The sequence below is a fragment of the Peromyscus leucopus genome, chromosome 3 (assembly GCF_004664715.2).
Source record: "Peromyscus leucopus breed LL Stock chromosome 3, UCI_PerLeu_2.1, whole genome shotgun sequence".
Lineage (NCBI taxonomy): Eukaryota > Metazoa > Chordata > Mammalia > Rodentia > Cricetidae > Peromyscus > Peromyscus leucopus.
Genome location: NC_051065.1, coordinates 4658230 through 4673692, shown reverse-complemented (window position 1 = coordinate 4673692; position 15463 = coordinate 4658230). Strand labels below are relative to the sequence as shown.

Sequence of the window (15463 nt, the reverse complement as noted above, 5' to 3'; positions counted from 1 at the left end):
AGTTGAACATTTATGAAACTTAATTTCACTTATTAGTTTTCACTATTTATAGCCATAAATGAAGTTTGGATTAGAGCACAAAGAAAATGCTGCTGTACTACTTAAAAGGTATTAACTGTTCTATCATGTTAAAGTATTCACTGAGAATGGAAGATGTATTCTCAGTATATTTTATGTATATGTTATTAACTATCCTTATGTTGTATATTTTGGTCATAGACAATTTTTGTCAACCATATCTCAATAAGATGAAAAAATGGTGCATGGTCTTTATCTATTAAGATGCATTAATATAAGAAAGAAATAACTTTGGAGAAACAAATGATGAGCAAGTAAAAAAAAATGAACATTTTAATTCCCCAAACAAAGAGATTAGCTATCCATCAACTGATGGTTGGGAGGATCTATGACTTCTGGCATCCTGAACCTGACAGACAGAAGCTTGAACATGGCTGCTGGTGAAGATAGCCAGCTGGCCTCATTTAAATAACAGTAGACACGGTGACATCAACAGATCTATGCATATGGAAGGTAAACACAGTATTCGGATGGTCTTTTATGCAAAACAAACCAATCAAAAGCTGTCCAAGTTACATTTATAAAAACAAGGAAGAAATGAAGGTAAAGTAAGCCACATCTGGACACATCACAGTGTGTGGTCAGCTCTTCGTAAAGTAAAGAATACCTGCTAAGAGGAATTGAGAATATTTTGTTTGCTAAGTGAAACATGTGGCTGGAGTATCAAAATGTCACGGGTGGCAACAATTTTACTTGTTATCAGTCACTGATCATAATTGCTATACTTGTTATCAGTCACTGATCACCATTGCTATACTTGTTATCAGTCACTGATCATCATTACTATACTTGTTATCAGTCACTGATCACCATTGCTATACTTGTTATCAGTCACTGATCACCATTGCTATACTTGTTATCAGTCACTGATCACCATTGCTATACTTGTTATCAGTCACTGATCATCATTACTATTATTAGAGCACAGTTCCGTTTCCACCTTTGAGGCAAATTGCCCAAATCTGATTTTGGAACAGAATTCAGTTGTGGTTCTGACTTGTGGTAACTTGTGTGTCTGTAGCACAGAATAATTTGTATTTGAATTAGAAAGTAGGAACCAAGAGAATGATGGTAATTTTTTTTTTTTTAGATTTACTTTATTTATTATGTATACAGTGTTCTGTCTGTATGTGTGCCTGCAGGCCAGAAAAGGGCACCAGATCTCATTGTAGATGTTTGTGAACCACCATGTGGGTGCTGGGAATTGAACTCCGGACCTCTGGAAGAACAGCCAGTGCTCTTAACTGCTAAGCCATCTCTCCAGCCTTCAATGGTAAATTTTTTTAATGTGGATGGAAATTTCTTTTAAAGATGTAACTTAGTGGTACTTTGCAAACTTCAGCATGTAATTAGAGTCTTCTGGAGGCTTGTTAATCTGTGGATCACTGGGTCTTATCATTAGTTCCTGATTCTAAGGGTTTAGGCTGTTACCAAAAGACGTGTAGTTCTGACAAATCCCCAGGGGACTAATAGTTTTAGATCAAAATGACACACTGTGTGAGCAACCATATATACATGACATATTATATACACATGTAGTATGTATGCATTAACATAGGCACCCAAATGGAAGTATAGGTCGTCTGCATGAAACCCTTGATTCTCAGTTTGTTTTCAGCTATAGTATCAAAATGCTGCTTTGATTTTAAGAAGTTAATCTTCAAGCAAATTTTTGCTTCCACCGAAATTTATGAAGTGAAAAGTTGTATTGAATAGATATGTTATTTAAAGCTCCCACTCGTTAAAAAGTATATATATATATATATATATATATATATATATATATGCTAGTACCTATAGGCAGAAGTTTAGTGTTCTGTTGAATACATGTAGGATCTGTGTTAACAGTTTTGGATAACCTCTAACACTCAAAATGGCCATCTCTTACATAAAAAGAGAGGCAGACTTCCTAAAGAAGCCAGGCAGTGACAATGTGTAATGCCCTAATAGGGAATGGTGAAATCACACATTCTTCTCCTTTCATTGGAAAGTACGACTCAAAAGCCCTCATGATTAATACATGACCCCAATAAACATGAGGAATGTACTTTATTTTTATGCCAATGAATGTATAATCATTGTGGACCTACCACATTCAAGTACATACAATTTATGTACATTGTCTTACACTGTAAGTACTTACATCCACCACTCAGTTACAGCACCCTGCCCCTTCCCCGCCCCTCTTTTGGTGGGATGGTATCTTACCACTATTCTTTACAGCTTGTGGTGTAATTGGTGGGCAATTCACATTTCAATACTTTCCATTTACCTTCACAATCTTGATGAGCGTCTTCAGTTGGTAAATATGAAGCTGGAGGTCTAGTCTGTCAGCCAGCCACACACAAATGACTTTCATGGAATTGCTGTACCATTGCTGGAAAGAAGGGCGGGGGTGGAGGGGAGGAGGGAGAAAAAGAAAACAATCTCTGCAGTATTCATTTAACAGATTCAGTAATGAGAGGGTGATGAAGCACTCTGAAATGACCACAGATCAGCACTTGAAGTCAATAATGCTATAATTTCCTGTTAACAGAATTGTATGTTATGCTGGCAAATCTGCTGAGCTGACCCAGGCTGTTCTTTACATGAATTAGCATTGCAGTGTTTAGCTGTAACATATTCACGGAAAATCGTGTTTTTGCACTTTGCAGCCTAGTGGACTGCTTTGCAATTTGTAAGTAACAATGGGCACTAAATACATATTATGGGACTGAATGGATGACCAAGCTGCAGGGAAAACACACACACACACACACACACACACACACACACACACACACACACACACAAACACACCAGGTAAATAATTTTCAAAGGGAAATTTCCTACTGGTCTTCATGCTATGAAAAATTCAGACAGTAGGAACATTAGAACATAAGTCATGATGTCAATGCCTAGAAATAACATTTTGAACCATGGCAAAAGGATCCACAGCTTACTAAATGGTGATCCCTGATCATGCTTTTGTACAAATCAGTTATGAAGCAATTGCCAAGATGTTTTAACAGTACTTAAATCAAGATTTATTCAGATCACAGGAAGGAGCCTTGTCAAAATGGAATTCTTGTATGCTGTAAGAATCACAAAGCATATGTTGTTACCCAGATTATGAAAGGAAAAGTTCTGCATCGCTTAGCAAGTATTTTTGGAGGCTTCATAATTTTTCCATTTATTACAACTCTAATGAGGGAAAAAAAACCTGGATTTCTCTGGAGGCAATTTCCTGCTTCTGTAAAAAATAATGTACAATGATCAGAAAAAAAATACCATAAAAAGAATTTTCTGGTCTCCTATTTTCAAAAAAGGCATCTGATATTAATTGTGACATTTCAAGGGGCTTGGTGATTATATGATAGAGCCGGGTGTTGGTAATGGTGTAAGAATACTGCCACTCATTGAGGTAACAGAAATATCTATAGCAACATGGCATTTACAGAGTGAAAGAAGTGCTTTGAAGGAGCTTTCTATGTGCTGCTTGTATACATAAACATAGTGACACACCACATATGGACCTGTTTGTAGGTATCCAAATTTCAGATTTCAAAAAAATCTTAAATATTTTTTCTCCATCTAATAACACAGTAAAATTTAACTTCTAAGAAATCATCAGTTCTGCAAGTCTAAAATTCATCCAGACTTGGGTTCATTGACAACAGAGCAAGAAATCATAGTTTAAGTGCAAGTAAAAAATGAGTTAGTTCCACACTTCATTTATTTCCATTAAATTGTTACTCTATTGAAGATGTATGCATAAAATGTACCAAGCAAATTAAATTGAATTGCTTTACTAAACATGACCAAACAGTTCCTGAATTCCAAGTTTTATATTTCAGAGTAGACTGGGATTTAAGAGTTACTATTCTTTACCAATGAATATTTTGTTTACTGTTTAGCACATGTCAAAATATATTTAAAAAGTTTTATAAAATTTAACTACCTACACTCATAAATTCTTATAAATCACAATGCTAGTAGATGGAGCACTTCAATTGATATGTGACATTTCAAAAATCTTTTATGGATACATACCACCTTTTATTTCTGACATTAATTTTACATTCACTTATTTCAAATTACTTAGCCTTAGCTGCTTCTATTTTAATGTAGCTGAACACTTGGGTATGACTCGCAATATTGAATTAGTATACAACACTAAGACTTACTCCTACACCACCACACTGAACAGATCATTTGGAACCTAAAATGCTATCAGAATGGACTGGACTTTTAAATATTCTAGTTTCTTTGTATGAGATAGAAATTTTCTCTTTCCTGTTGAAAGAGAGAAAATATCCATTGTATAAAGGCTTGTACAAGGCAGCAGTTAATACATTAGACTATGCAGGTACATGATAAGTTGTACAAATCTAAGAGAAATGAAGTACTCCCATAAAAACTACTCAACATATACCTTTATGTTTTTAAGAATCCTCATTTCAAATTACTTTAACTCAATCTCCCATCTTGTACAAATGATGCTTATGCTAATGCTAGGATGAAAAGGATATTTAATAGAACACAGACATTATTAACCTAACATTTCTAACATAATACCCAAATTATCAATTAAGAGAAAATGAACTTGAGAATAAAGTAATCTAAATGTAACTAGAGACATGGAGACAGACGGGCCGACAGTTAAGGGTGTTTAAGGTACTTTCTCGTCATCTCACTTTGAAGGCAAATATCTTGATCTAAAAGGAAAGACATCTAAGAAACATTATCCTATCAGTTCAGAATGTGCGGTTTTTATTTAAGTCAAAGCAGTCTGGAAAATAATTGTGGCTAAGTTGAGGAAATGATTAGGGAAAGCGGTGGCTTAGAGCTCAGGGCTCAGCCTAGCCTCCACCAAGAGCAGGTTAATGACAGCACCACTCCATTCCACGGCAGCTTTCCTGCCTGGGATGAAAGTGGACCCCTCAGCCCACCCCAACAGAGCCACCAAGCAGAAACTTCTTACAGTTTGATATTTCTGATGCTGGAGTTAATACATCTTTTCCAAGGTGTAAAAACACAGTAGTCCCTCCCCCCCTTTTTTCATCTTGAGAAGAGTCAAAATTGGGTACGCTTCATTTGCCCCACCAAGTCAAACCTAAGCAAGCCTTTGCAAGAAACAAAGGGGGAAAAACTCGAGAGGGTGAATATGTAGTGAAGTCAGGACGTTAGGAAATGTCTTTTTCATTTTGGGCAAGTTAATTTTATAAAGTCACTTATGTGACTGTTTGCTTTCCCTTCAGGGGCTTACAAGAAGCCCAGGAAATGGCATTTGCATTTTATTCCTTTCTTGGGTCTACTCAGGAATAAAGCAGCAACTGTATATTTTATATTTTTTTTTCCTCTACAGCAATACATGATAGCAGCCCACCACTTTTACCAAACAAAACAAAACAAAAACAAAAAAACAAAAACAAAAACAAAAAACCTCCTTTTTCCTTTTGTGGTTCATTCAACTCCTGTAAGGGCATGCATCACTCACTTCATTTTCTTGAGATACCTCTTTTAAAGCAAAAAGAAAAGGAAAGGAAAGGCTAGGGTTGACTCTGCGAGACCCTTGTATTTATTCACACTTATTGTGCATGACTGTGGACTGGTAAATCATATTAGCAGCCCGTCTCCCCATCAAGCTGCTACTTGCTTTCCAGCCCTGGGAAGGTTCAACAAATCAACAGGAGCACGGAAAACAGAACATCAGTCTAATCTAGTGTTTAAGGTGAAGTTTTCAAACCCAATCTAAGAAGATCTTTAGAGCAAGCAACAAGCTGAAGGGCTCAGAAGGTGGTATCGACAATGAAAGAGTGTGGAAATATTGAGAAGCGTAGCACTTGTGCATTTTTAATAACAAGAGGGTCAACAAGGGCACAGCTCCCTCAGTGCCAGGAGTTGCCACTGACTATGGAAATTGCCACACCAGGGCCATAAACGCTCGCAGTTCATCAGCTTTCTTAAACACCCTGAACCCCCTCCGTGGACCTTTAGTCTTGAATTAACAAACCAAAGCAATGAAAGAGGGTGCAGTCTGAATGGCTGGCATTGATCCCCAACTGTGTCAGCACTGCTACAGGCCCTGAAAATCTCTCTCCATTGTCAATAGAAATTGACAAACCTCTGCTCCTAAATAGTGCAGCTGAGCCGGGCAGGATCCACGCAGCTGTAAAGGGCTCTGCTCTTGGGGCCCGGGAGCACTAACAATAGAACAAGCATGAGCTCTTTGTCAGCCTCAGACTCGGCAATTTTCTAACAAGGATTAAAGTTGTTTCTCCGCAGAGCTGGTGAAAAGAGATTTAGCAACATACCGTGCTTTCTTCATGCAAGTTAAAGAGAAGTAGTTAAGGAATGTCATTATTCTGTTGACTAGAGGAGATACAAAACAAATATATTAAATATGCACAACTCCCCTTTTTGCCTCATTTATAACATTTGGAGGATGATTCCATTAAGTATAACACTTATCGCCTGGGAACAAGCACTTCGCGTTTATTTTGGAAGTTTTATTTTTCGAAAGTCCAGCTGCTTGCCACCTGGAACGAGGTCTCAATACATACTAATGCACAATGCCTTTAGACCCTCTGTGGCTGATATTCCTAAATCTGAATCACAAGACCCCATAGGGTTCATATATGGAGGCTGCTTCAAGCAAATGATTTCTGGCAGAATGCAGCTTCTGATGATGGTAGCAAAGGAAAAATAGCTGCTTTGCCACAGCACAGATCTGGGATGTGTTTTCTGCTTAAATGTTTAGATTTTTATTGATTATGAATTGGCACAACAACTTGGTATGTTTCCATCTTTCTCCAGTTATGCTTGTCTCAATAGGTAAAAAAAAAAAAAAAAAAAAAAAAAAAAAAAAAAACAAACAAACCAAAAAACAAAAACAAAGACAAAAAAAAAACAGAAATGAAGGAAAGAAGGAGGGAAGGAGGAAGAATGGAAGGATAAAAGGGAGGAAGGAAGGAGGGAAGGAGGACAGAAGAAAAGAGGAAGGACCAATGCTTTCCAGGGCACTACGGTGTGGTAGAATGGCAGTTTAAAGAGCCAAATCACTGTTGAAATGGAATAAAACCCAGAAATTCTCATTTTAGGAAATGTGAACTTTAAACCCCAATAGCTCAATTGAATCAAAGAACAAACAAAAATCTTAAAACATTGAAGGCTTTGGTATGAGTGAGAACTATAAGCCACCCTCTAGGACCACTTAGTAGCTCTAGAGAGAAACAAGAATTTAGAAACACTAGTGCCCTACAGTGTTTTCAGCACACTGAAAACATGCACGCTCTATCGGGTACCCATCATCATTTGTGTCAGCAGCACATCTCCTTAATAACTATATTTGCAGCTGTTTCACTCACTTCCCATTTCTAAACACTCAAATGCAAATTTGATATTAGTATAAATTTGATACAATAAAGCCACCCCACCCCCAAATTCAAGGCATCCCACCGAAACCATCCAGATTCACGGGACAGACCCCAGAGCACAATTTTTAAATCTCAAGCAGAGCCCTTTACAGCTGCGTGTTAGCATAGAAAAGGATGGAGGTCTGTGTTTAAGGGAAACTGAAACCAACTCATTGCAACTAAAAACAAGATGTGTTCAACCCAACAGACACTCTGTCAGCTAGGCACAGAGGTGGTCATGGAGGACGGGGTGGGGTACAGAGCATCTCCTGGACACGGCTGCTGAGGGTGGGCATCCACATGGCAGAGGAGCAGAAAATAGTCCCTGGGCAGGAGGCAGAAGGAAGACAGTACCAGCCTCTTAATCTGTTTGCTTAAGTGAGCGGGTCAAACGACTGGTCTGTACCTCAGTTTCCACACCTGTATGAGGAGGCTCAGATGGTGTAGGTTAGTTCTAACACAATAGCTCTGTAGAAATGCTGGCCATTTGGGGGCTCGGGAGACAGTTTAAGGTAGAACACATGCTTAGCATGTGTGAGACCCCATGTCCTAGTCTCAGCAATGGGACAAAAATACTGTGAAACTGAATTTGATTGTTTCGGGAAGAGGCACAACAAACTTCTGATCCACACAAACTAAACTGAAAAAAAAAGTCAAAATCTCATTCTTTCATTTTTTTATATGCTGCTTGGATATAACTTCATTCTTTCAGAATAAAGAAACAGGAAAGTTTTGAGTCCTAGAGCTTTCTACTGTCTGTTATTTTGTTTTTAATCTAATTCATTTTTCTCTCTTAATGAAAGGCAGCTATTATAAGAATGAAAGGATGAAGTGTAGTGAGGAATGATTGGGAGTTATAGAACTCTGGAGTATCACTTTTATTGCTATTGTTTTATATTAGTGCTAATTATTTTGAGACAGGGTCTTCTGAATTTCAGCGCAGCCTCAAACTTGCTGTGTAGCCACAGGTGAACTTGAACTTCGGATCCTTCCTTCTATCCCTCCTGAGTGCTACAATTACAGGCTTTGCCACCATGCTCAGTTTCTATAGTGCTGGGTGGCCAAACACAGAACTCAGAGCATGCTAGGCAATCATTTTATTATCTGAGCTACTTCTTTAGCCTTACATTAATATTACAATTCTGATTATAAAGCCATCAGACACTTCTTCATATAAATAAAGCTCAAGTAAAATGAACTAAATTTAACTATTAACATCAATGAGGTAGAAATTTATTAACATTTTTTCATATTAATTAAGCGGTAAACTGGATTTAGATTAAATAATTTACTAATTCAGATCTATACATCATAAAAAATTTTGATTTATATTTTGACTCCAGCGTCTAAGTTTATAATTATGTTATTGTATTTCCTTTCTGTAAACAAGCTATTTTTCTGTTCTGTCACCAAGAATACCCAATTCTTTGAGGCAATTTGAAGCTTCTAGCATTAAAAAAAAGAAAACAACTCCTTTAATCCTAGTGGCTGCTGACTGACTACGACACAGTACTATGACAAATCCAAGACATTCCTCTCAACCATTTCAAAGATGCTCACCAAAGTTTCTTGCAACTTGAAGAAATTCACTCTCAGACACCCAACATACGTATACATATGCTAATGTAATGTGCAATATAAGAAAATTCTTTGAAGAACCATATTCCTTGTTAGAATAATCACTTGCCTGTTTTATAAATCTCTTATATAATTACCTTCATAAATTTTATTTGACCTATTGCCCAATTTTTAAAAATACTCAAAAAACCATTTTTTAAAACTGTAACAAAACAGTGAACTATAGAGAAAAGATCATTGGCCCATACATAGGAGAACTCTATACATGTATGTGGCTTTCTTCATGTTCTGTCTGTTTCTTAAACACAGAACATATGATACATGCTTTTTGATGTTTTATAATCAGGGGGATTTGCTTTGTTTTAAGTATAACAGAACACTTTGATGTTTTGCAAATTATGAGCCTTTCCTCTGTTGTTTATTTATTTGTTTTGAGAAAGGTTCTAATGAAGATTAAGGTGACCTTGAACTCTATATACAGTTGAAAGTGACCTTGAACTGACCTTCTTGCTTCTCCCTCCCACATGCCACGTTTATTTCATTAAAGGAAGAAAAAGGTAAGATGTGCTAACAAGGGAGCTCTGGCATCTAGTAGATACTTGCTGAATGCAGAAATGAACTTCCCTGTCACGAGTTCCAGATTTCTTCTTTTTAAATATCTACAAATACTGTAGGTGAGCAAGTTCTAAATTAGGTCCTCTTCAGCCCCAGAGCAGAATAGCTGATATAACAGCACCAGTTCCACACACTGCAAGGCACAGAGGTTCTGTTTAACTCACCATTCTTTAATTAACCCCAAATCCTCATTTCCTACACCCTAAAACCCTTTTCTACACTACACACAGGGTATCAAAATCGATATTGTTTTATATTACTTACTCTCATCAAGTAGGCAATTGCCTCTGTAAGTTTATTTTGCAGCGCTCCTGATGCTAAAAAGCTAGTGATTATACAGTAAACATTAGTTATTCTACTCCTCTCTGCTAGGGACTAATGATGGGTGAATACTGGTTTGGTTACTATTAGCACAAAACAAATGAATGGTTTAGCAGAAATCAGTATGCTATTTACTAATACTGTCCTAATACTGTCTGTAACAGTCTGGAACACAGAAATCATTAAAAATGATTTCTGGGGCACTATGATAATTTTCTTTTTCTGGTTGGATGACAATTTATATACTCTATATACAATTTTGGTCAATATTATACTTTAAATCAATAAGACCTAAAGAAAGATACAGTAAACTTTAGGAATTGCTGCTAAATGGTATAATTTAATTTGAAGAGATGATCTAGGCTTAAGAATTTGCTGTTTGAGGCTCTTTCTAATTGAGTTTCTTTATAGAGAAAGGGGAGCATTCCAACACTGTGTCTTGAAAGTATACAGGAAAGGAAGTAAGTGGTTACCTTTCTGTCTCTGTCTTGGTGCATTCCCATCGTGGGCGTGCAGCAACCACAGAACCAATGGCTCTGCCTTATGTTGGGCTTCTCTGTGCCTTTGGTTTCTCAGCTTGCCAGCAACATTGGTTTGGAATTTTATTACCAACTCCTTCTCCCTAGCTATATGTATTCACATTAGTATTATCATATCATTTATATTAGTCTTATCAACTCATCGCTGTCCGCTATGAAAACAACAGTGAGGGAGAGCTGGGTGCTCTCGTGTTTCACGCTTCTTATATTCTAGCCAGGTGTTGACAATAATGCTGCACCATGTGTTTGTAAGTCCACCACAAGGTGTGAGTAGCCACAGTATGTATAGTCATAGAACCTTACTTTGATTGCGATCTTTAGCCCCTGCCAGAGTGTTTGAGACATAGCATACATTACAAATTTGTTGGGGGACTTTTTTTTTTTTTTTTTTTTTTTAAAAAAAACAAAAACAAAAACAAAATCTATTTGGAAATATAAAATACTATTTGTATATATAAAATAGTAGTAAGGCTTTTCTATAGGAAAAGGACAGAATTCTGTCAGAGCCAGAGTCACTGCTGTTTTGAATCATATTTGACCAATAAAAAAAGAATTTAATAGGGACTTATTAAATTGCTCCATTGGTAGAGTGATTGCCCTGCTTGCATGAGGGCCTGAGTTTGAACCCCTGCAGTGTGAAAATCCAATAGATATTAAAGTTGTTGAAATTATCAAGGAGACCACTGTACTTATCTAAAGAAGAGAGCATAGGACTAAAATGGAACTTAGAATGTGACAGTCATTTCATTTTAGGTGATGAGCGATGTGAAGGAGGAAGTATCACGAATTAAAACCTTTCCATGTTCATACAGTGTACTCACACATGAAGTCAGACTAGCAATGGGAGGTAAGATTCCGTATTCAGCTCTGAACTGGTTTCAAGACTCTCACCCAAGTATCAAACTGCCTCTCCAGAATATGTCCAGGTGTCCTGTCACCTGTTTTGGTTTTCTGAGGCTCTAGGGCATCTCTAGAGATGGGGCTGGCTGTCCTACAGGAGTATTTCCACCACTGAGTCACGCATCTGGGAAATTTCTCTATCTGTTGACTCTGTGAGTCATTTCTGTTGCTGTGGAATTGTGGACTTCTCTTTGAGGACACATGAGAGCATCTCGGAGTTTGAGCAAAGAACCCAAGGAGAGCAGAGAAGGGAGACCTTCCATGCTATGTCTCTATTTGGTGGTGAAACACTGAGACTGGGTATGAATTGTGTTGGTGCTAAATCTCTGGCAGCTTTCTAGTCATCTACTTGAAACACAGGGAGAAACAAATAACATGGATGATTACTACAATCTAGTGATTTGGAAGGCTATCAATTTAGTTCTGCATTGTGTTTTCATCTGTAAATGTATCTGTGACTACCCACTCTGCAGATGAAACAGTGGAACATTCTATGTGGAAACTCACTATTTTTCATGAAGGTCTGTGTGCTCTTAGAATAGAAACTCCTTTGGACAGGCACTTGGTTAGCATCAGGCTTCCAGCTGTTTGCACAGTATGATTTTTAGAGGGGGTCGATAAATGCAGGCTACTTAAAAACAATGAGAGTAGCAAGAGGGGCTGGAGCATCTTCTTATTTATTTATTTATTTATTTATTTATTTATTTATTATGTATACAGATGATGGCGCCACATCTCATTACAGATGGTTGTGAGCCACCATGTGGGTGCTGGGAATTGAACTCAGGACCTCTGGAAGAGCAGTCGGTGCTCTTAACCTCTGAGCCATCTTGCCAGCCCTCTTCTTTTTTTTTTAATTAAGGATTTTTTTTAAATTCATTTTACATACTGATCACAAATCCCCCTCTCCTCCCTCCTTCCTCCCCCCATCCCGCAACCCACCCCTTAGAATCCAACTACATGTGATAAACACCTAGCATTTGTATCCCGATGTTCACCACTGTTCTTTACACATGGCAGAATAGTGCCCAGTATCCACCTTGAAGGGTCTTCTATACCAAGACAGAAATGCAGATAGGAGTGGCTGTGAGGAAGGCCAACAGAAGAACTACAGCAGAAGTAGGTTCAAGGGGATGGCAGAGCGTACATATGGGAGGGCTATGAATCAGAGTGTCGGCAGGAATAAGGTTGGAAGGAATCCTGTCCAGCCACATTCAGATGCTGCATCTTATCCCTGCTCTAAGCATGACAGTGAACACCTTGAGAAATTTCAAAGCATAGCCATGGCAATGATTAAAGGGCTAGGAGAGGGGCCTATGGAGAGAAGCTAAACAAATAAGGATTATTTATCCGGGAGTAGACACATATGACAGGGGCCTTAATAACAGTCTTCATGCATAGGAAGGATTATTGCTTGGAGGATGCTTGTTTTTTGTTCTCCAGTGAGAGGAAAAGGGGAAGTAAGTTCAAATGCAGCATGAAGAATTTAGAAGAGGTGCGTGTTGGAACTTTCCTTTTTACAAACCAAGTGAGCTGCCCACGGTAAGATAGCAAAATTCAGATTTCTACCCTTTCTAGGCATGGGCTGAGATTAGGAAATAGAGGCTTTTGCTAGTGTAGCTGTTTTACAAGCATCTTGACAAATCATTCCTTAATTTATCTTTCCGTCGAATCGTTCAGTAAATACACTGAATGATGATTTTTGCCAAAAGGCTACTTTGCCACACAGATTTTTTTTTCCAAATTTGGATTTAGTCAATATTGGCAAGCTAGCTGACACTGCTGTGCCCACCAGCAAATGGTGCCAACCCTGCAGAGGGGGCTGCAAGGGGGAGCTGCTAGGGAGGTGACTCACAGAAGGGGAATCAAAAAAGCCACTACAGAAACTGGCCTTGAAGCCATGTGTGTTATTTGCGTATGGAGTTAAGATGGAAAGGAAGGAGAGTAGCTATTGGTTCTGTGCAAATACTGCACTGGTCAAGTGGTAGAGATGCTGGTCTCCGGGGAGCCTGGGCATTGTCAGTAATAAGCCACCAGTGGCCGGATGCTGTGCAGGCATGCCGAGTCAGCTGTCAGAAGCCAGCATGTACCAGACTCTACATGCAAGAGTTAGAACCTCCAGACAAGCCTAAGGTGAAGGAAGCAGGAAGCCAACACTGAGTCACTTTGGTTCCACATCTTGCTTATGACCCACCCAACACCAGTGCATAAACTTAACACTGTTTTAATATCTTCAGCGGCAATCCATCAAGGCTTTGTTAGTACCTTCAATGTGTGATGGAGACGTACAATTCTGAAAATGGTGTTTTGAAACATTTCTTTAACATGAAAATCTTGCCACCTCCCTTTTGTCCAAGACAATTTCAGCGTTGCTGAGACGTCTTAGGGTATCAGCAACATTTCTTTTTTCTTAGGCAAGCAAAAATCTCCCATCAGTTTGCAAGTGCCCCCCTCCCTTAATTCTGAGCACAATTAAAGGTGAGTTAAGGCTCGGGTGGAAATCTAAAGAGCATCAGCAAATCTGAGCACTGCTCAGCTTTTGAATTGCTTTTCTCCTTCTCGGTTCTTTTAAATGGTTTTCTATGGCAGGGGCATTTTTCTTAATTAGTCACAGCTAATTAGTGTTCTGGCATAGACGAGTAATCAGAAATGTCAGAACTGCAAGGCTACATCGCCCTAATCCTTTGATAATAATTTAGCCTCCTGGGAGGGCCCCAAGCCGCGGTAAGTAGTGACTGACAATAAGGCAAAATTAGGCGGGCGGCAGACCATTAGGATAGAAAAATAAAAAGCACTACCAAATCCTGCTGAGCACCATCAGGCAACTAACTGCACTGCCAGATGAGGTGCCTGTTTAAGCCTGTGTTGTTAATTAGCTGATTCTACCAGTGCCGCCACAGATGTCCAGGTGCCTCATGCAAAGATGTGTGTTTCTGGGCATGTGCCAAGTGACAATTGTGGACCATGATCACATTTCAAGAATTGAAGTTTAAGAAGTCCATGTATGTCTTGAAGATTCTTTTGAATTATCAAAGAAATAAGATCAACAAGCTACATTTTTTTTTTTCCTTGTTGAGTTTCTCTTAGGCAATTAGGCACGCTTATCTCAAGTTTCTCTGGTTTTAATTCAGCTGCAGCTTAGATTCAAATGAGGGCCTTTGGCCTCTCAGAAAGGCGCCCGGACTTGCCAAAGCTATTTTGGCACACACTGTACATCAAAAGTAGATGCTTTTTTAAATAAATTCTTACACTTACAAAGAGTAACATTAAAAGGAGGGTTAGTAATGCAAATGAACAGGGAGCCATGATGCTGCAATGTGAGAATCCCTTTTAAAGTGAAAGGAAGTCTGAGGGGGAAAACAGTCAAGAGCAAGCTCGATCTGAGCCGTGTCTCCAGAGGCCCAGGAGACCATCTCCACACAGAAGGTCTGATTGATTGTGAGTACCTGAAAAGAGGCCAAGCAGCGTCCGAGTTCAAGTACAGTAGGTGAAACAATGCAGGGATATAAGCAAGTAAAAAATGGAACGACATCTGGCAAACAAAGTGTTGAGCTAGCGGCAAGATGAGCAAGAGACAGCTTCCACGGTCCAGAGAACAAACTTTCAAAATCTACCGTTAGCATGCAGCGAGACAGAAAAGTGCACAGCATGAGGACAGAAATAAATTTCTTCAGAGATCCTCAACTACCCCGATGAACGTACATTATCCACCCTTTTTGCTGATGGAGAAGGGACTGGTCATGACACAGGTGTCACGGGAGTGCTTAATTTCTGATTGCTGCTAGGAAAGTCCTGGTTGGGCATAACTGGCCGAGACAGAAGGTTCTACATTGGTCTTCCTTTTACATGGAGAACAAAACACCAAAGAAAATCCTTGTTAATGGAAATCGATGTTAACTGAAGGAGACTTTAGAACAACTGCCTAGGAATTTGAAAGTGAAAGATCACGGAAAGAGGAAAGCGGCTATTTTTAAATTGGCATTCACACAGAAGAGATCTTTAATAAGAGAATAGAAATATGGGAGGACAAAGACA

General features: G+C 38.6%; 1 protein-coding gene across 13 annotated transcripts in view; it reads right to left on the bottom strand.

Annotated features, from left to right (window-relative positions):
- Cadps2 (calcium dependent secretion activator 2) overlaps positions 1–15463 on the bottom strand; it is a 552385-nt gene that overhangs the window by 4760 nt on the left and 532162 nt on the right. For all 13 annotated transcript variants that reach the window (XM_037203488.1, XM_037203487.1, XM_037203485.1 and 10 more), the window contains one exon: positions 2351–2455. In XM_037203488.1, coding sequence (XP_037059383.1) covers positions 2351–2455 — 105 coding nt within the window. The remainder of the gene's footprint in view (positions 1–2350; positions 2456–15463) is intronic.